This window comes from Benincasa hispida, chromosome 11 (assembly GCF_009727055.1).
Source record: "Benincasa hispida cultivar B227 chromosome 11, ASM972705v1, whole genome shotgun sequence".
In the NCBI taxonomy this organism is placed as follows: domain Eukaryota; kingdom Viridiplantae; phylum Streptophyta; class Magnoliopsida; order Cucurbitales; family Cucurbitaceae; genus Benincasa; species Benincasa hispida.
In genome coordinates, this window is record NC_052359.1 from 70686824 (window position 1) to 70711993 (window position 25170).

Below are 25170 nucleotides of genomic sequence, written 5' to 3' on the forward strand. Positions count from 1 at the left end.
ATGAATTAAAATAAGATATTATTTAATTACACGTCAAATGTGGAATGAAAGTAATATATATTATCATAATATTATAAAATCTACTCTCTTACAAAACTTAAGAAAATAACAAGGATTCGAACCAAAAAACAGCATCCTAGGTCAAGCCTAGAGAAAGGGTTAGTTTGTGTCAAAGTCCAAATCAACTTGCTCGACCTCAATTGGATAAGTTGAAGGATTATCCTAGAGTAACTTTGAACCTTATCGTGACAACTTATCACCTTTATAAATATATCACTATAGCTCTTATATAAGGTAATTTGAATTAATACTCTCAACCTCTCTAGTTTTCACATTCTTTCACTCTCTAACTTAAGCATTAAAGTGTATATAATAAGTGTGCAAATTTTCTCTTTTGTTGGCCAGAGATTCACATTTTTTTCTTCAAACAAATTAATTGAAATCGGGTGTTCTTTTTTTTTTTTTTTTTTTTGTTAAAGATTTTGGCATTAGCAGTATGAATAGTTTTTTCCATTCAAATTTTTATTACTTACCATAAAAACAATATTCAATGATAACCATTTTATTTTTTGTTTTTGTTTTTAATAATTAAGCACTACTTCCACCCCAAATTTCTTACTTTATTATTTATTTTTTATCAATAGTTTAAAAAATCAAGTTAAATTTTGAAAACTAAAAAAAATAAATTTTAAAAAGTTATTTTTATTTTTGAAATTTGTTTAAAAATTCAACCATTATATTTGAGAAAGATGAAAAAAAATTTATAATAAATGTAGATAAAATAGATTTAATTCTTAAAAATAAAAACAAAAATTTAAATGATTGTCAAACGAAAACGAAGATGATGCAATGTAGGGCAACATTAGAAATGATTAAGCACGACAAAAAAAAATAGAAAAACTGACGTGGCAGGTGTTTGTGGAAATTCAAGTGGTCCAAGGCTGCGGCAGCCAATCAGAAAAAAACAAATGTAGAATTGACTTGGTCCACGTACAGTCGAAATGACATGTGAGCAATACCTAATTTTTATTTTTTATCAACAAGATATTGACGCTCACATTGACGTGGACGTCAACGTCGAATTATTGCATTCAAAAGCATCTTAATTTACATTTTTGTCCTCAACCAGTAGCTGCGACGCAACTTCGTTATTTGGCCTTGTTTGGGGTTGGATATTATATCTTTGATTGATTATAGAAGCCAAGCCAACGTGTTCTCTTTTTAATTAAAATAATTATAATAATGATTCAAATATAACAGAATTTTTTTATTAAAAAAATGTGGACCTAAATTTCAAATGGTTAATGTCATTTATCCTAATTTTTTAAAATAATGAAGGATGATTCTCTGTCATTATAATAATGGATTAAAAGTGCATAAATTATTCATATCGTCCCTTGAACACCATTAATGAAGGTTAGAGATGTTCATTTTCTCTTTGAGATGGGAAATGAAGAAAAAATTTCCCATAACTTAAACAGGGATGGAAGGTGTCCCCGTCTCATTTGTCTCTTTTTTTTTTTAATGTATTACAACTAATCATTGTGATGTTGTCATTATTATTACATAATAATTATATTTAAATTTCAAGTTTTATTGTTTAATTTTCGAAATAATGAATAGGCTAGAATGAAACATTTAGATTTAGAATATATAAATAATTTGATAGGTAATTGTTTTATTCTACTAGAAAATTTTGAGTAATTTCTCTTTAAATTCAAATTGTTCATATAAAATAAGAACTTTGGTAATTAAGAACTTTGTTTATTTAATTTAAATTTTTCTATAGAGTTGCTTAAGTTAATTGATTTTTTTCTTAAAAAAATGTAAAATTTCCTACAGAAAACTCGGTCCTAACAAAATTAAACGAAGAATGAAATGGAGATGATAAATAGGGACGATGACTCCCGCCTCGTGAACATCTCTAATGAGGGTTCATAGTGGCGAGTATGAGTGAGAGAATGTGAGGAGGAGCGCAGATACGAGTGAAAGAGTAAGGAGGAGGGGTGAGTGAGAATACGATAGAGAAGTGTGAGCGTGAGGGAAGAAATATCATAGGTGAGCACTATTGTTTATTAGTTGAACATGAGCACAAACAAGGGAGGGAGGAAAAACTCTAATGTATGAGAGCACTATGATATTGTACGAATAATTTAAATTTTACATCCATTAAGATCATGAAGTGTATTGTGGATAATTATTACATGAAGAGGGCGATCCCTTATTATTGTAGAAAAAAAAAAACAAAAAAGCAAAAATATCTTGAAATAACTTAATCCATACCCTGTGATTGCGGAAAGAAAATTGATGAATTTTTCCCATTTATGAAGTATACACATTCATATTTAAATTTTTTTGGACGATACATATTCAAATTCAAAATGATATGATATGACTACCTCTCTTAGATGAAAAAAAAAAAAAAAAAAAAAAAAAATTGGAAGTTGCACTATTTTAAAGACTATAATTCGAGGTAATAAGCTAATACTAATACCAATGTTTTGACCTGTCAATTTTATCTGTTAGGTGTTAAATAATTCAATTTCAATTATAAACAATATTGAACTTTGCACATTTATAGAATAAACTTTATCTCCATTTTTTTTTTCTATTTTATACATTTATCAAGAAGGCTCCATATAATTGTGCACTCCAAACACAAACTTCTTTAACTCCAAATTTCATTACTAAGCTAAGTACCTAAACACCATAGGAAAACCTGACTAATTCCTTTTAACAACCATTTAGGATGAGATGGTCGATTTTTTGACGTTTTAGTTAAGAGTGTATTTCTTATACTAGTTCACTTAAGTTAACTTTGTTTGATATTCACAGTAAAAGAAAGTAAAACTTTTATGAATATTTGAAACATAAAAGTATATTTAATTGTGTTAGATTAAATTTATGGTTAATTAGAAGTTTCAAATTGGATTGAAAACATCGATTTAGATGATGTTTCATGTATAAATTTAACATACATGAAAATTAATTTTGTAGTTTATTCAATTTGAATGAGGTGTGTTTGATTTTGGTTAGGTAACAACTCAATTGAGTTGAGTTTGACAAATATTTCAATTTTGTATTTATTTGATTTTATTTTGTATTTTGGAGTATTACTAACTTTAAAGCTTATAAGTAACAACTTGTTTCTTCATTTATTACATCTTGTTCCAAATTGAAGAGTTCTCTCATTTATTCTTTTCGATCTTGAGTTGAGTTGAGAGCATGTATCCAAGTGTTCTGTCAATCTGAATAGTGTGTGGTTGCAATTCTACCGAAGTTTGTCATTGAATCTTGTTGGGAGACAATCCTTGTGGTCTGCTTGCAACCGTACATAGCGAATAATTATTTTTAGGATAACACTTATTAGAAGTATGTCTCGACTACCTATTAATGCGTCCACAATATCTTGAGGTTTTTAGTTATTTCAATTCATAAGCCTTGTTATAATATTTGACCTACTTCATTATTATTACATACATTGTATGTACTGTATATAGTTGAGGTATATTCAGTTTGCCCAATGTATTCCATTTATATATTTCATTTTCCCTAACAAGCCTAACAATTGATTTGAGTTTTTCACAGTATCACCTTTATCTTTTTTTGTTTGTTATAGAAGGCCGTTTTCCTTTACTTAAAAATGTCACTACTGTAGGATACCTATCAGCCTTATTATCTTATCAAAGTAGCTCCATAATAATTAATCATCTTCTCTTCCCTGATGATTGTCTTATTTTTTGTAGGGCTAATGAACAAGAGCTAAATTCATCCAAGTTAATCCTCAACACTTTTGAAAAGCTTCAGGGGAAAACATCAATTACAGCAAATTAGCAATTGTTTTCCCCTCAGAATAGAAAATGGCCACTCTCCAAAATGTTCTTAGTCCCTTGGATGCCAAGGCTTTACACCTTTAAACCTATAAAGGCTTGTCAAAATCTTCTTTCTTCCAAGGTTACAGATTTTATCAATCAACAGGGTTCTTGGAACCTTGATCTTCTCCATCAGACTTTCTCAAAAGAAGATATAGATTTAATCAAGACAATTCCTTTAAACATAAAAATCCAGGATAAATTAATTTGGCACCACACGAAAAGTGATATCTATACTATTAAAACTGGATACAAAGTTTTCCTACAACAAAATTTACTCCATACCTCATCAAGTGAAAATGAATACAAGAAATATTGGGAAAAAATCTGGCAATTTAAAATTTCATCAAAAATCAAATATTTTGTTTGGAAATGTACCAAGGAAATCATTCCAACCAGAATAAACCTTCAAAAGAAAGGTTCGAACATCACTACCTTATGTATTGTTCGTGGAAAGAAAAAGGAATCGACTGATCATATCCTCTTTAAATGTAAATGAGCAAAAATTATATGGCAACATCTTAGTCCAAACCAAAATTTCCAGACAGATTTCAACAATAGTTTCAGTGATTGATGGTTATCCTTATGCTCAAGTTTAACAACGAAATAATTAGAATTAATTATGATTATCGTTTGGTCCTTATGGAATGATAGAAATAGCATAGTGCATCACCAACCAATTCCCCCGATAGCATCAAGATATAGTCAGATTCTAAGATATATGGACGAATTTCAAGTTTCGATTGATAGGATCTCGACTTGCAGAGCTCACCAATTAAAATAATTTTTTCCTGGAGTTTCAGCTTAAGCTTGGGTCCCTCCACCTCCAGATTTCTTCAAGATAAACGTTGATGCAGCTTGGAAATCTTCCTCGAGTTCTTCTAGCTTTGGTGCTCTAATCAGAGATCACCATGGTTATTTGAAAGCTATTGGAAGCTCATCATCCTCTTGTCGAAGTTTATGCGATTCTTCAGGGCATGCATCTGGCTTCCAAATTGAATTTCAAAAATCTTATTGTTGAAAGCAACTGCAAAGAAGCGATCTCCTGGATGAAAAAACAAGTTTTATCCAAAGAAAACGTGAGAGTGTGGCTAGAAGACATATGAGACCTATTTGTGCTTTTTGAGAATATCTCTTTTACACATATTTCGAGAAAAATAAATAAGCTTGTTGATCAAGTTGCAAAAAATGCTAGATTAATGGATTATTGAACGATTATCCTATGTGGATTAAGAACGAAGCTGATGTAGACTTTGTATCAAATTGTGGTCCTTTGAGACAATAAACTTCTTTTTCCTCAAAATAAATAAATAAATAACGACTCCAACATACCTCGCCGTACCAAAGGAAAAAAATCCAACATTTCTGGCCCAACAAAAACGGGGAGGGGGGAAGAAAAGGCGAAGATGGGCTGTTTCTCTTTACCCCAAATGTTGGGCTTAACGTAAATTGATGTCCAGCCCAACTTATCCTCTCATCGATTTCTACCTTTAATATATTGGCTAATGATGTGGGTATGGTATGTATACATTGTTAAGCCCACTTATTTCACATGATTTGCGACGTTTTTTTTAGTACAACAATTACAAGAATGGGAGATTGAACCTCCAACCTCTTGAATCGGAGCACATGCTAATACTGTTGAACTCTGAAAATTTGCGATGTATTTTGGAAAGAGATAAAGATACTCATGTTTATTTTTCGGTTCAACAAATCATGTGGATTGGAGGATTTTGAACATGTGATCTCTTAATCTAAGTTACATGTTTTATATTAGTTAAATATATTTATATTCGTTTAACGTGAATTATATTTAGTTAGGTTGACAAAACTTTTTTTAATTTGTAAAATCCTAAATAATTATTACTTGTAGGATGTTCAGCTCACCAACACGAGTTAGGTTGAGATAGTAAAAATTACCAACTCTATGTTTGACCCACTAACTTCAAATTTTGGTGGAGTTCAGTTAGTTATTTTCATCAACTCTTCCTCCCTCCAATTTATAAAGACTCCACCCGTTGGCCACTGTCAATAACTATTGCTACCAACCAACTACCTATGAAGCACAAATACTTCAAATTGTATAGATATTTGACATCAAATACATATTTAATATTGATACGTTCAGATACGTAAGAAATATGTATTTGATACGTGACTTCGAATATTTGAATTTATTTATATTTTTTTAATTTTAGATATGTATGTTCCCTTTCAGTTACGTGAAGGGACACACTTAAACTTTTTTTTTTTTTTTCAAATTAATTCCAGTGTTTTAAATATTTAACCTAAGCCATTTTTATTCAAGCCCATTATAAATAATCAAATCCAACATCCCAAAAGAAAATAAATAAAAAATTTCAAAATATCTTTCTCATCTCTTCAACTTCGAACTTAACTTTAATCTCACACCCTTTTTCATTTCTTCGAACTTTGAAATTCAACTTCGAAGTTCATCTTCATTTCCTTTCTGTACTTCAACTACTTCACTTTCAGACTTCAATATTTAGTTATTACGTTGACATTTTATGCTTTTTAATAGATTTCATTAAGTATTTTTTATGTTAAATTTACACGAATAAAGAAAATATATATTCATACATATAAAAAATGGCGTATCTTCGACGTAATCATATCATTTTTTTTTTTAGAAATTGGTGTATCGTTATATTATATCGTATCTATATCCCGCATTCGTATATGTGTTAGTGCTTCATATCTAATTATCAACTCCGATAACCACCTTTACACGATCAACTCTGGGCTTTAGTACAACCTTCAACGCTAATCCAGACAAAGATTGCCTTCGATGATCAACTTCATTGACAACCATCACCCAATGTTCACCTCAGACAACTAACTCGATGAAGACTACCTCTGGTGATTCAACTTCAACGAAGACCACCCCTGACAACCAATTCCAACGATCACCTCAAGCAACTAACTTCAAATTCCAATTTCGTCATTCATCTCTAATGATCAGTCAACCGATCATATACTAAAAGAAAAAAATATTGACTAACAAAAGTGTTTTTAAATACAAATTCGAAATTAATAGTTTATAGTGTTTAAAAGTCGTCTTCTATAGTAGTTTGACATCGAGAGATTGTCTGAGGATGATCGAGTCATCCTTATAGACTTACTCGTCACATGCATCTAGAAGACCGATTGCTTTTTAACAATACCCCACAATCTATGAAGATATATTGTTTGCATCTACTTGATAGAATTGCTAACTTGACTTTCTTAATGAAAATAAAGTTTTTTTATATATATTCCCGATCCCAAATGCATGGACCAGAAAAGTTCCAATCTGAGGGAAAAAAAAAACTATGGACTAGAAAATTTGCACTAGGTGAAAAATTATTATAATCCCATATGATCATTCTCTCTCCTGATCTCAATGCAAGGCATTCCCTCGAACCTCTTGTACTGCTAGTACTCTTTAATCATATCCTCATACTAGAGAATTTAACTAAAGTTAACATATTCAATTTTAGTTAAGTATTTGTAACTATATAATTTAAAACCAAAACATATAGATTATGTTTATAATATCTGGAGCCCATTTCTTATATTTTATGGAAACTCATAGTTTGAGTTATGGATCCACCATTCTTCTGGATTCGGGTCTCACATATAAAATGAATGCAATCATGATAAGAGTCGATATAACTACTTAGTGGGTATTGAATTTTGTTAAAAGTAAATTTATTGGCCATAATTTTATTGATTTATTCTACATAATAAAATATAACGATTTTATCACTAAAAATATTTTGAACCAAGCTTCAAAGTTCGTACGTCGAAGTTAGAAAAAGTTCAGTGAGAATCACGTTTCATTTGCGATAAACGATAAAGATTCGCATTTCACACAGTAATTTGTAAATGGCCTTTTTCTCTAAACGACGCCGTTCGAGGTTAAAATCACAGTCAAATTTAGCACAGCGACGCTGCCATTGAATCGGCCGATCGGCGAAATGTTAGGGCTAAGAGTGACTAACGGCGTAAAAGGAAAGCGCTTGATTTCGAAGCACCGGAAAATTGAATCTGTCGGCCAGAAAGTCAGCGATTATTCGGCATCGGAATCAGGCACAGAGGCGGCGGCCCCGCCATAGGCACCCCCCCCAATTTGCAGCGGAAAGAATCGGAGACGATAGAGTGGGGACCGCAGACCGGTTTTGAATGCGACGGGAAAAAGGCGATGACCGGAGAGACAGAGATATATATATATACATATTCTTGTTTGAAGATTGGACGTTGGCGATAAGGATTCTGAACATGAAATTTTGTTGAAGCAAAAGGGATTCAATTCCACGAGTGAATTTTCTGATTGGCTAACACTTCCAATCTAACTTTTAAATATTAGCTGTCAATTGTAACATTAGAAAAAAATGCCACAATTTCATTGGGTGTTGATCGTGTTGCATAAGAGATGAATTTGGCCTGATAACACCTAATTTTTTTTTCTAAATTGTTGAAAAAATACATGTTTCTATTTTTTAATTGAATTACAAATTTCTTATCGAATTAAAATTTAGTTTTTAGAAATTATGTCGAGTGGATTTGATTTTTGGATTTGATTTTAAGGTATATTTTAAAAAGAAACTTCGTATTTCATATCAAAAATACCTTTGAACTTTTAAAAATTTAAAAAAATATTCTTAAATTTTCAAAATGTGTTAAAAAAATATTCGTACGATTAGTTTTAAATACAAACCATTGGTATTTTGTGTCAAGAATATATCTAATTTTTCGAAAGTGTTAGAAACTTAGACTTAGAAGAAGAAAAAAAAGTTAAAAAATACTTAGATGAACAGAAATTATTGATATTGTTTTACTTCTCAATTTTCTTTCTTTTTTCTCCCCTCTCTTCAGCTAACCATAGTGTAATATTAAAAATTATAGAGACTAAATTCAAACTTTTTTGAAATTATATGGATCAAATTTGTAAGTTAACGATATTTTTATATTGCATCTTTGTAACTGTCTAAATAAAAATTTGTCATCACTCTCTCCCCTATTCTTACATAAATGTCGATTACGCCTTATTAGATAATAAGGCATAAATAGTAGGAAGCAAGATTTTTGCTTTCCTTTCACTATTTATATTTGTCTAGCTTTTAATGGATCAATGTAGAAAAACTTATTTGTAGGTAGTAGGTAAAGTATCATTATGTATTTAATAGATAAGGATCTCGCTATAATTTTTAAATCGAACAAAAGAAAAATATCACTTTATCTTAATTTTAGTGTGTATATAAATATATATATTTTTTAATTACGATAAAAATATTGATGATTTGATATTTACGTTGAATTAAAATGAAATAAAAGATGGCATATCTAATAGTTCACCCCATCTTTTATTTTTAGTTTTGAAAAGAAAACAATTCTCTCCCATTTAGTTCTACATTTTTTGCATTTTCTCATAATAGTAAATTAAAATGTTGAATATTGACATAATGATATTGTTTCTTTGTACCAAAGTGATGAACATTTTATTTATGAAGATGTTGCCACCGAACCTTACCCTTCAAACAAAATTACATCTCATTTTGATGGATTCCCAATTTATTGCATTTTCACCATAAATGCAAACCATAATACATTTTAGTTAGTAAAATTAATTTAAATGATACAAGTGCTCAAAATATTTATGATTAATAGTAAAATATCACAATCTATCTACGATAAATTACGATAGATCATGATAGATTATTATCTATGTCTACAATGACATAGAAATAAACAGATAGTCGTCTATCGTTGTTTATATTGTCTAACACAAATAGATTGTGGTATTTTGTTATTAGTTATAAATATTTTGGTTCATTTTCTTATATTTAAAAACAACCATTTTAGTTATGATGTTTCCATGATTATCATCAATAATTACAAATGTAGTCAAAATTACAAAACTACTTATTTAAATCCATATATTTAGTCATTTAAGAGTATTTTTTCAACACCGAAACTATTTTGAATTGTCAACATAAATATAGTTTAGTAATAACTAATATGTAATTTTTTTGGGGGATTTTCAAAAATGAAAAAAAAATGAGAAAAATATTTATATAAAATAGCAAAATTTAATCTTCTTTTTATATAGAAACTGATAAAAGTCTATTATTAATACCATGTGATAGATGCTAGTCTATCTATGTCTAGCAATATTTTCTTTTTCTTTTTATTATTTCGGTAAATAATTTGTTTTTTTTTTTAATTCGTAAAAAGTTTTCTAATTTTGTTTATATCTTGGTTCAAATCTACGTACTCCACATTTGTTATACCGAAAACTACATTTGACTTAATAGTAAGAGCAATTAAATTATATTTACAACAATGCATTTTGACTTAATTATTGGAGTTGTTTGAGTAAGATACGACACTATAATATGAAATGGAATATTTTAATTAACCTTTTTTTCTCCTTGTATGTCACCGAATATTGGTTATATTTGTTACAATTTCTTCAAGTGGATATAAATAATTAAAATTTCACCTTTTTTGGAAGAAGAAACATGTTGAGAAGGAATGGAATAATTAAACTTGCAGTAATTTAATGGCTTAAAATCTTTTTGGGTGGTTTAATAAAAGTAAAAAGATATGTTTTTCCCCGTAGAAGAAACCAAAAATACTCCTGAAATGGTGTATTCACGCATATACCCATTTTATTTAATAATAATTAAAAAAAAAACAAAAAAACAAAAAAACAAAAAGAATAGCAAATTGCATGGGACAATCGAAGATTACGATAACATTATCCTGGTAATTAATATCCATCCAGAATGGTATATGTTCCTTATGTTTTTTTCTATGACGCAAATGGCATAAGATTGACTCTTTTTTTTCCTTTTCTTTTGCTATTCTCATCTCATCTTGACTTGACACAATATGCCCACTCAACCACAAAAAAGCAACCTCTCAAGTCATTAAAATCTAAAGTGAACAAAAATTATCTAAGAAAATAAAAGAAAATAAAATCTTAGCTTAAACTAAGGTCACCTTTACACCAATTAAAGGACCGTAATCTATCAATAGTAAGGTAAAAAGTGAGTCCCAGTTGATTACTTTTGTTGTTATTACCTGCTTTCTGATATTGGGTTCCGCCTTGAAATTTGTAATCAAATCATGTAATCTAATTGACAAATGAAAGGCACCTAATCTGATATATTTGAAAATTACATGGGACCCACTACATTTACCGTTGTCGTTACAGATATTTTTACTGTAACAGTATGAAATTTATGAATTTTCTACATTTATTGTTATATTTACCGTTATTATTATCGTTACTGGCATCGTTATAGTTACCGTTACCGTTTAGGGTCAAGCAATATGGTAACGATAATAGTAACAGTAAAATGTGACATATTTATAATTTTTGATAAATGCGATAAAAAACAATCCAATTATGTTTGTGATTTAGGCTTATTAGGATTCATCTATCAATAAAATCTCATTATGGTTACACCAATTTTCATTACGGTTTGGTAAACGTGGCCTAATATCAACTTCGTAGTTTTATTTGGATTTTTTTTTAAAAGTATATATATATATATATATTACACTTCTTTTTGGGGATATCACACCCCTAAACTTGGGGTTGTATCTATTTAAACCTTGATTTTTCGTAAGTATAACAATTTAATCCTCCATTACGGTATGTTTGTATAACATCACGTGAGATTTATAATTTTATCAAGTAATCATTTAATCTTTCATAAATGAATCAATTTAGACACTCAACAATATTAGTCGTTTATTTTATTAATCCGACATTTGAAGAAATCGATACACGTATAAGAATAAGATATAAATTGATTCACTTATAACAATTTGGAAATTCAATTTGAAAGAATTAATATGTTTCACAATAATCAAATTTAACCCTTAACTTAGTCATGTTTCTCAAGTTTGACTTTAAACTTTCAGCTTAATCAAATTGTACCTCAAATTTAGATAAGCGTAATTATTAGAATTTTAATTTTGTTAATAAATTTCTACTCCAAATTTTGTTTAAAAAAATAGTTTTCTTATATGTTCAACAAATAATAAAACATATATCTCAGCTCATAAGAAAATGATAAAAATTATAACAAAAAAGCTGTTGGAACTAATTTAAAATGATCAGACCATGGGAGGAATGGTAAAAATTGAATCGATGTTTATTAATTAATTAAAAATAATTAAGTGAATTATAATTGTTTAAGTTTCGTTATATTAAATTTAAAATTTCACTTCATAATTATTTTTAATTAATTAATAAATATCAATGTCAAATATTGAAGTATTTAATAAAAAAACGAAAAATATTGATCAAATTGAAAAAAACTCAAATCTCAATCATCATTTATAATATTTTATAGTAATTGAATTGAAATTAAACTTATGAGGCATTTAAGACAAGGAACTGATCATTATAGTTATGGATTATTACAGTTGGATTGTAATATTTGTATTTGGGGTGTAAACTATTTTAGTTTGTATTATAATAGTATGTGTTTGAGATATAAACTATTTTAGTTTGGGAAGAAAATAGTAAACACTGTGGCAAAAACAAAAATAAAAAATGATGAAGGTAAAATAATAAAAACTGTAACAAATTGATATTTTAAAATAGTGTTGATGGTAGCTAAATAAGGAATATAAAATAGTAATTCATGTAACAAGAGGTGGTTAAGATGAAATAGAAATTAGATATATATAAAAATATTTATAAAGAGACATTTCAAGAAAATATGATTTTTGTTAGTACTATAAAATTTTCTCGGCCAATGTGGAGCCAACGTGGAGGCAAAGTCAGGGTCCGATTGTACAAAATTGTACGGAGCCGATAATCTGGACGGCCAAAATAGGTAAAACCAAAATAGTGTTTTGAAAAATACAGCCAGCAGAGAGGCACAAAACCCCAAGTTTGTTTGTTTTTGTAAACAATTTTGACCACTCAAAAAATTGGACAACTTGCACTTTCCACCGTTTAATGTCTTGTGAAAGTTAAGACCAAGTCCTCCACTTGCGCCAATTTGCAGCCCATTCTAATTATATTATAATACTCTTAATGCTTTTTCTTCCAGGGATCTTAGAAGCTTCAGAAGAATGGCCCTTAAAAGGAAACAGATATCATTTTTTTTTAATTTATTTTTAAAAAGATGGGTTTATTATTGTAGCTGGATAAAAAATGTGAATTATAATTTTGTTAAAAATGATTATTATTTTGGTTGCTGCGAGCAAGCCTTAAAAGGTGCAGCTTAGCATATAAAAGTAATTGAAACAGATGGTTGAATTTTGTTCCCAAATATGGGAAACGTGAGGGCCCCAAAAAGTAGCTCTGAAATGGGAAATTTCTTATACGGAACTTTCTCGGTTAAAGTTTGCAGCCGTGGAGTTAGGTCCCATGAAAATTACCTTTTACTCTATTTCTTAGAAGCCGTGCCATTTTATTTTAGGTCACTTTTATCAAATCGTAATAAAAATGAATAGAATTGGAATGAAATTTTGTTTATAGATCAACTATGATGGAATGTAATTAGATTATTTTTAATCGTGTTTACTTAAAGTTATGAATTTTATCACATTTACTATTACCGTTATTGTTACCTCTGATAGTCAAACAATAATGGTAACAGTAAACGTGTTAAAATTCTTAATTTTTACTTTGGAATAGTAACAATAATGATAATCGTAATAATAACTATAATGGTAACAATAACGACATATTGTAGTTAATCCGTTTCCGTTTTTTGATTATAGATTTGGAAGTGGACCCCATGTGTTAATACAGATAACAAGTAAACAATATCAAGGATAATCAAACTTTTCATATTGCCATTGATTTCTTACCTCTTTGTTGGGGTAAATTTGGCTTTAGTTCACATACTTTATTAAATTTAAATTTAGACTTTGTACTTTTAATAAATCTCAATTTTGGTACTTCAAAATAAATTTGTATTGGAGTTGATTAAATAACAATAATAAATTTCATCAAAGGCTCCACCTATCATTCCACCAAATGTCCAATCATAATTTGCCAAAATGCAAGTTCTTCTTTTTTGAATGATCAGTTTATGATGTATAAAGATGGGTGCATTTTGGGATGCACCAAAGTATTGCTCTTTATTAAAAAAAAAAAAAAAAAAGCGAGTAGACAATTTTATTAGAATTAACAATAAACTAGCTAGAGCGACTAATTTTAAGATTTATTGAAATTATATAGACTAGAATTAAACAAACACATGTGCGCGCGTATGTGTATATATATATATATATATACACTAAAATAGTAATTTAGATTATATTTAATAAAGGCCACATGATTTGACCATTTATTTAATAAATTAATTAACTCCCAAATTTATATCTAATATGAATTTAAACTTTCACTTTATATTATTTAAACACAAAATTCAAAAGTGATATATCTATACATTTTTCAACCTTTAATTTTTTTAAGATAAGATATCGAATCTCTAAACTTTTCATTAACATAGTACAAAATTTACCTCAGTTGAATTAGATCTAAATAACTTTAAAATTTGTTATGCAAATTAGAAAATAAGAAATTTTCACCTATAGAAAAAAAATGTCAAATTATTTATAAAAATAAAAAATAAACATTGATAAACACAAATAAACTTGTATCGATGTCTACTAACAAACTTCTATCAATCTCCATCATCCTTTACAAATAAAATTAAAATTTTACTATTTTATATAAATACTCTTTCTTATTTTCCTACTTTTGAAAATCTCGGATAAAAATCTAATGAATACAACTAAAGCTGGAAGTTAACTTAAGAGGTAAAACCAAATGATGACTTATTTATATAAATATATTGGTAATTAAAAATAAATAAAAATAAATAAACAAAGCTGACCGTGTTTTCCGTGGAAAGCAAGAGGTAAAAGGCAAATAAGGTTGAACCCACTTGCCCAATATTCGCTATGTGTGATATCACTGACACTAGTATTTAAACATCACAAATGGCAACAAAAAAATCAACCACTGATCTGTAATTGATTGTGCGTCATAAAAACGGGGAGTTGATTTTACGATGGGTTCTGGATCCCATTGGACGGCGAAGCAGAACAAGGTGTTCGAAAATGCTTTAGCCATCTACGACAAAGACACGCCGGAGCGGTGGCACAATCTTGCCAGAGCCGTCGGCGGCAAGACGGCGGAGGAAGTTAAACGCCACTACGAAAGGCTCGTTGAAGATGTCAACAAGATCGAGACCGGCCAAGTTCCTTTCCCTAATTACCGAAGGTCCGGACCTGCCGTTAGAGGATTTTGCTTTGTTGACGAAGAACAACGGTAATGATTAAAACGCCCCAACCTTTTTCTTTTTTTCAATTATATTTTTTTTGTTTGGGTAATGTATTTTTAAAATCGACCTGTAATTATAATTTGTTTTGTTGTTTTTGAAAAACAAAACCAGCAGTTTTTGCACTCAAAATTTTGTTCTCTGTTTTTTAAATATAGCCAAAGTTTTACTGACAAAGTAAATTTAGGTGTAGCGGACTGCACTATCTTTTGTGGCTGCCATCCAATTGAAACGGTCATATTTTTTATTGACTATTTTAAAGAAAATTTAATTAAGAAAGTAGATATATATAATTTTTAAAATTTAAAATATACAAATAAAATCAATCAATGATCCATATTAGATTCCATCGGTATTTTCATGGAATTCAATATCGATGTGAAAAATGAATTAATATTTATTACATTATAAAAAAATTCATAAAACAATAAAATGTGATTAGTGTGCATATAATATAAATATAAAAAAATGGAAATTCTTATAAATAGAAAAATTCAAAAAATATTTACACTTTATAACAAAAAGTTTAAGAAGTGTTTGTACTTTTGAAATTTTTTTTTCTATAAAGTGGAAATATTTTTAAACATATTTTTATATTTAAAAGGACCCCTTTCTATAAAATAATCGACAACATTTTAAATTTGGTTATATTTTTATTCATTTGCAATCATTTTTTTTTCCTTTTCTTTTTTTACTTTTTATAAAATGTAATTAAGAGGGATAGTTTTGAACCCAGAATTTTAAAAGGTAAATAGTGTAGATATGTTTAGGTACAAGTGTATAACTACATATATATATATATATATATATATATATATATATATATTTTAAACTTAGAGCAAGAGTTAGCAGTTAAGCACCAAATTAATTAAAATATATGACTATTTTTAAATATATGAAAATGAAAAAAAATTATACATATAGTAAAATTTTATTGTTTATTTGTGATAGACTACTAGTTGTGTCTATTTGTATCATGATAGATATAAATATATATTTTTAAACTACATATATCTTTTTAAAAAATTTAGAGCAAAATTTATTGGTTAAACGTTAAATTCATTAAAATATATGATTGTTTTCAAATATAGAAAAATGAATAAAAAATATTTACAAATATAACAAATTTTACCATTTATCTACAATAAAATAATATCTGTGTCTATCACATAAACACGTATACTAGTCTATTGCAGATAGATGGGGATATTTTGTTATTATTTATACATATTTTTAAGTAATTTTATTATTTAAAATAATTTTTGTAATTATATGAATTATTTATTTAAATTGTAATATAACTTAACCTGACTCATTCTAACAAGAATTTACCGTGATCGATGCAGGATGAGGAGTCTACGATTGCACTGAAGTACAGACGTGGGAAGACGAGAGTCTCTCCATTAACCTTTTTTCAACTAAAACTTTCAATGTCCAACCACCAAATGTTAATGAAATATGAAGGCCAATATAGCTAGTTTTCTTCACCCATCTTTAATTGTAATTTAGTTTTTTTCTTTTTTCTTTTTTAAATCTTTTATCATCAACTGTGGTCCAATTTGTTTTATATTGAATAATACTCGTATGTCAACTATAATATAACTCGATTGATATAAATCATGTATTCTCATACTATGTTCAAATGTATCACGTCAAACTATATATAATAACAATAATAATAAATACTCTCTAGTTGTTATTATACTTACAAGATTGGTTATTAAGTTCGTAACATGATAATCCTTTAAATGTTATTTTTTAATTATCCAAGGACGCTAATGTAGTATTGTTTTACTTTATCTTTAATTAAAGAAAACGTCAATTTAATTGGACTTACTTGTCTCAAATGACATAGAGAGAAATTTGAACTTGAAATTCATATGACTAAATTTTAAACTGTAAAATTTGATTAAGTGATAGTTCAAACTAACTTTAATCATGTTATTTTTTTTTTAGTTTAATAATCAAGAGTGAGAACTCGAGCATCTAACTCCGAGAAATTGTATGAAGTTTTTGAAGGGTTTAAGTTAGCCTGATTTTTTAACAATAAAGTATCCTCGTTAGAAAGTGGTTTGAGTAAGAAGGTAGATAAAAAACCTGTTTGGATTGACTTGATAAAAAAATATTTTTTTAAAAGACTAATTTCTATTTTTACAATTTTGACAAGAATTGTTGAAACTATACTTCAAAAGCTATTTTAAATGATTGTCAAACACTCTAATTTTTTTTCCTAAAATGATTTATTTTGTAGATTAAACATTAGAAAATGTATTCCAAATGCACTCAAAAGACTCAATCGTATCAACTTGGTGGAAACATGACTTAATTAATACTAAGGTTTTTTTTAATTAGTAAATTTATTTTTTAAAATATTTTTTATTCGTAAAATTGAGGGAAATTGTTTTAAACGACTAGATAAAAATATTTATAAATATAACAAAAAATCATAGTTTATCAGTGTCAGTGTAGACACTGATAAACTACTATCATCTATTATCAATGGACAATTTTCATTGATAGACAATGATATTTTACTATATTTATAAATATTTTGGTTATTTTACTATATTTGAAAACAACTCTAAAATTTAAAATTTATATAATCAAGTATTTAATTAAATATAAATTTCACATCCATATTTATGTATATTCTATCAAAACTTGTAAAAATATATCATGGGCCTACATTGGTAAAAGAGCCCATTTTGCGTGGAAGCCTGTTCAAGAAAAGCCCACACGAATTGGTTCAAGTCCAGAGGCCCGAGAAAGAGAGGAAGATGAAGTTTCGTCCCGCCGAGAGAAGGTAGTGAAGTTGAGAGTGATTGCACCATTCAATATTCATCAGTTACGAGCTTCAGTTTTCAACTGATTGGTGCAGCAGGGAGTCATGGATGCTAATTCGTCTTCGTTTAAGGTACTGTCCGTTTTCAATCTTTCCTGCCCTTTTCCGGCTTTGATGAAACCGAAATCTCCAGATGCTTACATTCCATCTTTGATGAATCTATGTTTTTCATTTTTCCATCTTCTGCACAATGTGTTAAAGTCCAGGAACTCGTTTTCAGACTATTTGCTCGTCTTTTTGGCTGTTCATATGATGAGATTATTCGAGTCTGCTTTCGTGGAATCGACATGTCGATTGCGGACACCGATATATTGAAGATATTTTCTTACCTTTCAGCAGAAATGATGTCTGAGTCTTCTTGTTTGTTTTGTTGTAGATATTGGTTGTTTTCTAGAGCTCAACATTGAGCTGAGTCTTCTTGTTTTGTTTTGTTTTGTTTTTAAATTTGCAATGACTTCCACTTTGAAAGACCGTGGGACGTTACTGAGGCGTGGAATGTTTAAAATCATCTACCTCAGTCAGACTTATGACCATAACATCAATGAAGGATGCAGAAATTCGATTGTTTAGTATTTAACTAGATACTGATTACAGTAGTTGAAGACAAAATACTGTTGCAATTGCATATTCCAGTCTGAAGGAAGTTTCTATTTGCGTATTGCGAATGTCAAATGTCAATATCCACAACATTTCCAAACATTGTCAAGAACTGTTCGTATTAAGAACAATTATTCAGCCCTTAATCGTCAATAGTACAAGTACTTATATTCATAATGTTGTTAATTTCTCATACTTAATGATGATCATTTCACATTTCATTGATGTCTTCATCGGAGGAAAAAGAGACGATTTTCTAGATGTCTAATCTTTTCATCATTAAGAATGTCAATATGTTGATTGAAATTTTAGTCGGCTTGCAATCAATGTGGTGTGGCGCTTATCTGCTGTAATAATGATTTTATTGTATAAAACGGTTTCTGTTTGACAGATAATTTTGGGATCGTCTTCAGTGGCTCGTAGGAAAATATTATCTGAGATGGGTTATGAATTCACCATTATGGTATATTCTTTACCTAGAAGTACTTACATTACCTGAAAAGTGAAAACTCTCCCTTCTCAGAATGTTTACCTTTTCTCTCTCAAAATGAAGTCTGCAGATATTGATGAGAAAGCAATACGCAAAGAAAGGCCGGAAGAGTTGGTTGTGGCTCTTGCTGAAGCAAAGGTTAGGTGTCATCTTGCGATTACTTTGTGCTTCACCATATTCTGTGACTGAAATATTGCTGAAAATGTTATTAGTCCCCTTTTGTAAATTGCTTGTACTACATGAACACCATCACCTAAAGAATGATTTTAGATATATAATTTGTCTTTGGTTCCTTGCTAACACTACATCTAGAATTTAGAAACTTCAATTAGCTGCATAATATTTCTAAAACCATCCTATAGTGGATACAATGATTTGCATGGTTTGGATATTACGCCTCAATGGTGAAGAACAAATAGAGTACAAAATTGAAAGATTTGACTAACCCTTCAAGCTGTAGGGACGTGGATTACAAAGCCTAATGAGCTGGAAATGTGGCCACACTCATCTCTTCTGCATCTGTTCTTGTTTCTTATTCTCCTTTAAAATCTCTATATATGACATAAATTGGTATGTGATTATTTTTGCGCAAGCATCTTGTATTAATTAGGCATGAGTTTCATCTCAGGCTGATGCCATCATATCCAATTTACAAAAAATTCATACACATGAAAAGGAAGCAGAACCAACAATTTTGATTGCTGCTGACACAGTATGTTTTTCAATGTTAATGTTAGTCGTTATTCTCTCTGTTGAACAATATGGTGCATGATGGCTTGTATCACATGGGGCCATTTATAAATTGAGGATACAGTCACAGCGGCGTCCATTTTATGATAGGAAGTGTTTCCTTGGAATTGATATTTTCCGGTGTGCAACTTTTTCATCACTCTTTGAAGTCTTAATTGACTCAACTGCTTCATGCCAAAGCTTATTCCTTTATCTTTCACAATTTTAGTACGGGGTTTGATTGTGGGAGTAGGTTACTTTGGCTTATTTCTTAGCTGATGGATATTTATTCTCAGGCAGAAGCCATCTTAGGAAGACTCTCCATTGATGATTTTATGAAGGATGCAGAGCCAACACTATTGATTACTTCTGATCAAGTATATACATCAAGTCCTCTGACATTCATCCGTTTTTTATATGTTTTAAGTGATTTCTTAATTTCGACCTGAACCATATAGGTACTGTTTTTTTGCTATGTTCATTGCATGTCTCTCTCTACCTGACTCAGTAAAGATTTCCAAAATTGACGTTAGGATTTGTAGACTTTTTTTTTTTTTTGCAAACATAAACAATAAAATCAAAAGAACAACATGAAACGGACAACATAGCAGACAACCATTGAGAGTATGTATTTAAATATTAAGATTATTTGTTTCTTTTTCTTTTTCGTTTTTTTTTTTTTTTTTTTTTTTTTTTTTGAGTTTTAAATAACATGGAAGCATACTTAAACTTCTTATTCTTTTGTCAATGGTATATTTCTTATTCAATTAAAAATATTATAATTTTGTTTTTAGAGAGATAGTACAAATGAAGTGACTAAGGTTCAAAGATAATAACAACATTTCTTAAAAATAAATAATAACATGCTAACTTAAGCATAATTCATAGTATTTGACATAGATTTTCCCCTCTTTTTGAGACTAGTTTATAATGGCTTAGAATACGTATGTAAAAGGAAAATTTTCGTAGATAAAAAAAAAATTGTCAAACTATTAATAAAAATAGTAAAAAAATATCGATAGACTTTTATCAACATCAATCAATGATAGATTTCTATCAACTTCTATTAGCCTCTATCAAAGAAAAATAAAATTATGTTATTTTATATAAATAATTTTTCATATTTTTTATTTTTGAAAGTTCTCCTATGTAAAAAATATATATATTTTTCCTTTTTATTTGTTTACGACATTCTTTATTATTACTTTTTGGAATATTACAATCTCTTAAATTGGAAGGGGTCAAGAAACTTTAGCAACCAAATTAATTTTTTTTAGTTGATATATAGATGGAAAAATTGAACATCTGGCCTCAAAATTGGATGTTATTTAATCTAAGTTGATTTTGATAATATTAAAAAAAAAAAAAAANATTATTTGCGTTCGCTAACTTCTTCTTCTTCTCTCTCTCTCCTTTATTTATTTATTTTTATTATTATTGTTTTTTTAATAATGATAAAAGAAATTAACAAAAGGATGATAATAAAATGTTAATCTTTTTGGGATCCCATTTCTGAGAAGATCCGAAAAAGGCTTGATTCTTGGAAGAAAGGTTACTTTGCTAAGGCAGGCAGACTTACGCTGATCAGATCTGTTCTAAGTGACATTCCTATTTATTATCTTTACTTGGCTAGACTTATGCTGATCAGATCTGTTCTAAGCGGCATTCCTATTTATTATCTTTCTCTATTTAGGGTCCCCAGCTCAGTGTTTAAAAGTATTGAGAAATACATGAGAGACTTTTTATGGGAAGATGCGAATGAAGGTAATGGGTCTCACCTGGTTATTTGGGAGTATGGTTCATCAAGGTGGGTTGGAGATTGGGAATTTAAGACTTTGGAACAAAGCTCTATTGACTAAGTGGGCTCTGATGTTTTGCCCTTGAACCTGAATCCTTGTGGCATAGAGTCATTGGTAATAGATACGACATTCTTCCCTTTGTCTGGATGGCAAAGGGGGTTAAAGGCACACACCGGAAGCCTTGGAAAGATATCGCATTAAAACTCCCCTTGATCTCCATTTTGGTTCGTTGCATCATGGGGGACAGTTAGGATACTTGCTTTTGGGAAGATCAATGGGTTGGGGATAGTCCTCTATGTTCTGCGTTCCCTCATCTTATCACTTGTCATCCTTTAAAAATTGTCTGGTCTCCAGATTTTTTGTTGTGGTCGGGGAGCTCCGTGTCCTTTTCTTTCGGTTTCCATCGTCGTTTAACCGATAGGGAGACGACGGAGGTCAACTCTCTTCTTTGGTTGTTGGATGATTGTGATTTCAGGGAGGGGAGTAAGGATACTTGAGTTTGGAAGCCTAACCTTCTTGAGGGCTTTTCCTGTAAATCTTTCTTTAGGTCGTTATTGGATCCCTCCCCTGCTTATAAGTCAATTTTTAATGTGGTTTGGAGGATTAAGATACCAAAAAAAATAAAGTTCTTTACTTGGCAGGTTTTGCTTGGCCGTGTGAACACCTTGGATAGGCTTGCTAAGAAAGGGTCCTTGTTAACAGGTCCTTTCTGTCGTATTCTCTGTCGGAAGGTAGAGGAAAACCTAGACCACTTTCTCTGGGGCTGTTAGTTCACAAGGTCTGTATGGATTAGCTTTTTCCAGGAGTTTGATGCAGATTGCTAGCCGAGGAATATTGGTGCAACGCTCGGGGAGTTCCTCCTCCACCTACCTTTTAGAAAGAACGGCCGTTTGTTGTGGTTTTGGGAGGTCTGTGCTGTGTTATGGGATATTTGGGAGGAGAGGAACAATAAGGTATTTAGAGGTCTGGAAATTACCGTAGTGAGATTTGGTCCTTCGTAGTGAGGTTTCATAAGTCGCTTTGGGCTTCGGTTTCGAAGCTTTTTTGTAATTATTCTATAGGCAACATCATGCTTAGTTGGAAGTCCTTTCTTTAGATGGTTGCTTTTGGGGGTTTGATTTTTTGTATGTCCTTGTATTCTTTCATTTTTTTCTCAATGAAAGTTGATTTTCCTAAAAAAAAAAACGTTCATTAGAATGCTTTTAATCTCTGGCATCTATTTCTTTCTTTTTCTTAATAGTTTATGACTTGTGACAAAATTTCTTGAATCCAGCCGATAATGGCAAGTTGGTGCTTAATGGTTTTTCCTCAGTCTCTGCCCCCTTCACCAATAACCAGATCAAATATATATTGCCAATCTCATGTGAAAGACCTGCCGCCACTCATTTTGCCCTATTATACCCATTTTACCTTGAGAAAGAAGTTAATAGAACTCCTTTCCCTTTTTTTTTTTTTTCCCTTTCTTTTCTTTTTCCCCTTTAGAATTTATTCTTAGACCCTGTTGCGTATTGTATCCTGAAAACATAAATGGTCTTTTCGTGATAACATATGCCATTACGACACTTTCTTGTTCTGTTTGCAAAGTTCCTCTTAGACATACTTTCTTACTTCTATTGGTAATTGATGTGGAGGTGGTGATCTATGAAGGTGTCATCAGAGAAAAACCAGCCAGCAAGGAGGAAGCACGACAATTTATGAAAGGTTTGTTTATATAGTAGTTATGAATTTCTATTTTCTTTACTATTTCTTGAATGTTTTTGTTCGATAAAAAAATTATGTTGCAGATTTTTCAGGAGGGCATGCAGCCACACTTGGATCTGTATTTGTCACAAACCTCAAAACAGGATTTAGGAAAGGGGAATGGGATCGAGTAGAGGTATATATATATCTGTTTATCTGTTGATGATCTTTATAGTTCTCGTTTACAAGTTCCTGTGTCTCTTGATATTTTCCCTATATAGTATTAACAAAGACACTCACGTTCCTTAGACTGCTACCTTCTCATTGACTAAACAAATGGAACGATACCCTACTTTTATAGACCTACTATAAACTTATTCTACAAGACCAATCGCCTTGGTATGTGATCTGATAAGGGACCAGCAGAATAGATGCCACTAGATACCTTTTTTTTTTTTTTTTTTTTAAATATATATATATAATGAGAAGGAGCTTCCTGTTCTGATGCTATCCAGTGTCGGTTTTCTGATTCCTAGCAACTGGTAGATGACTTCTAGAAAATTTTAGTTCTGTTTACTACACCACACAATTTTTGTTTTCTTATGCTCCAATATTGACATGTGCTCTTACAGATCTTTTTCGATGAAATACCCGATGAAGTCATCGACAAGCTGGTAGGGATTTCATTTTATAGGTTGATGTTGGTTGTGTTTTCATTAGGAAAACGAAGCATTGTATCTTTTGTTATCTTGATTTTTTTTCTTTACATTTTAGGTCGAGGAGGGGAGTGTGCTCAATGTCGCTGGAGGGCTGATTATCGAGCATCCTTTGATTTTACCCCATGTGAAAGAAGTGGTCAGCTTCCTTTCTTCTTTTCTATTGACAATGATCTCAAGCTTTTATTCATACATGGAATCCATCATTTTGGAAAGAAGCATCCAGCTGGTGATATGGCTCCCCTGCTTGCATTCATATACTTGGATCATTGGTTGTGTTCCATCTGAACCTTGAATAAAATATTCCTATAATCCTCCTAGTGGTTTGAATTCCATAAATATGAAGTGTATGTAGCATGCATGTACGTGCATGATAATGAGTTCATATGACATGAATATATACACTCGTAGATATCGTGAGATTACATCATATTGATATGATAGTTAAAATGGTATCTAGAAAAGGTTGCTCACTCTTAATGCTTATTGTGAAGGAGGGAAAAAAGAAAAGACAGCTATACCGGTTAATTTCGTGGTATAATTTTAATTTTAGTTTTAGTTATTATTATTTTTTTTCCCAAAATAACTTTTGTATACTTGGGTAAAACGTGCGTACGCAGACAAGCTTCTTCTGTCTATAAGTCCTGAAGATTAATACTGTTTTATTCTGAAAACGAGATACAGTTTTACATATGGCCAACAAATCGGTTGGGGCATCCACAAATATGCCCATCGTGATAACTTAGGGACCTTTGGATCTCTGCAGGTAGGGACGACAGACAGTGTGATGGGTCTTCCTAAGGCTCTGACTGAGAAACTCTTGAAGGAAGCCATGTAGGTGGGTGGTATGGATAAATCACATTTACATTTAGCTTATTTTCTAATGAACATCTCTTTCCTCCATTGGGGAACTGTCAGCCTAACCTGACAATCAATTATTCTTGCTTCTTGTGGACTTCGGTAACAATGAACTATTATTTGTATTAGCAATGTTGTAATCAGTTAAATATTTAAAAACGAACTTGTATCCCTTCTGAATTCATATTCTCGCTTCTTGTTGGTATGATCTAGCAGTTCCTTTCATACTATTAAGTGTATAAAAGAAAATTTTAGTTCTA

The 25170-nt window shown here is 30.1% G+C and overlaps 2 protein-coding genes across 7 annotated transcripts; both read left to right on the forward strand.

The window, feature by feature from the left end:
* The first annotated feature begins 14829 nt into the window (after positions 1–14829).
* On the forward strand, positions 14830–16816 carry LOC120091643 (protein RADIALIS-like 3). The gene is made up of 2 exons (XM_039049745.1): positions 14830–15189; positions 16546–16816. The coding sequence occupies exons 1-2, from the start codon at positions 14930–14932 to the stop codon at positions 16568–16570; spliced, it is 285 nt and encodes a 94-aa protein (XP_038905673.1). The 5' UTR covers positions 14830–14929; the 3' UTR covers positions 16571–16816.
* Positions 16817–17963: 1147 nt separating this feature from the next.
* On the forward strand, positions 17964–25092 carry LOC120091467 (7-methyl-GTP pyrophosphatase). Of its 6 annotated transcripts, XM_039049505.1 has the most exons (10): positions 17964–18113; positions 19030–19101; positions 19192–19266; positions 19757–19840; positions 20154–20234; positions 23288–23357; positions 23441–23532; positions 23969–24010; positions 24111–24191; positions 24819–25092. In XM_039049505.1, exons 1-10 carry the CDS (start codon positions 18087–18089, stop codon positions 24888–24890), a joined length of 696 nt encoding a protein of 231 aa, XP_038905433.1. In that variant the 5' UTR covers positions 17964–18086; the 3' UTR covers positions 24891–25092. The 6 variants fall into 6 exon arrangements, with proteins under 6 accessions (XP_038905433.1, XP_038905434.1, XP_038905435.1 ...); XM_039049506.1 differs by lacking the exon at positions 20154–20234; XM_039049507.1 differs by lacking the exon at positions 19757–19840 and having other exon boundaries at positions 24819–25090.
* Positions 25093–25170: the final 78 nt, after the last annotated feature.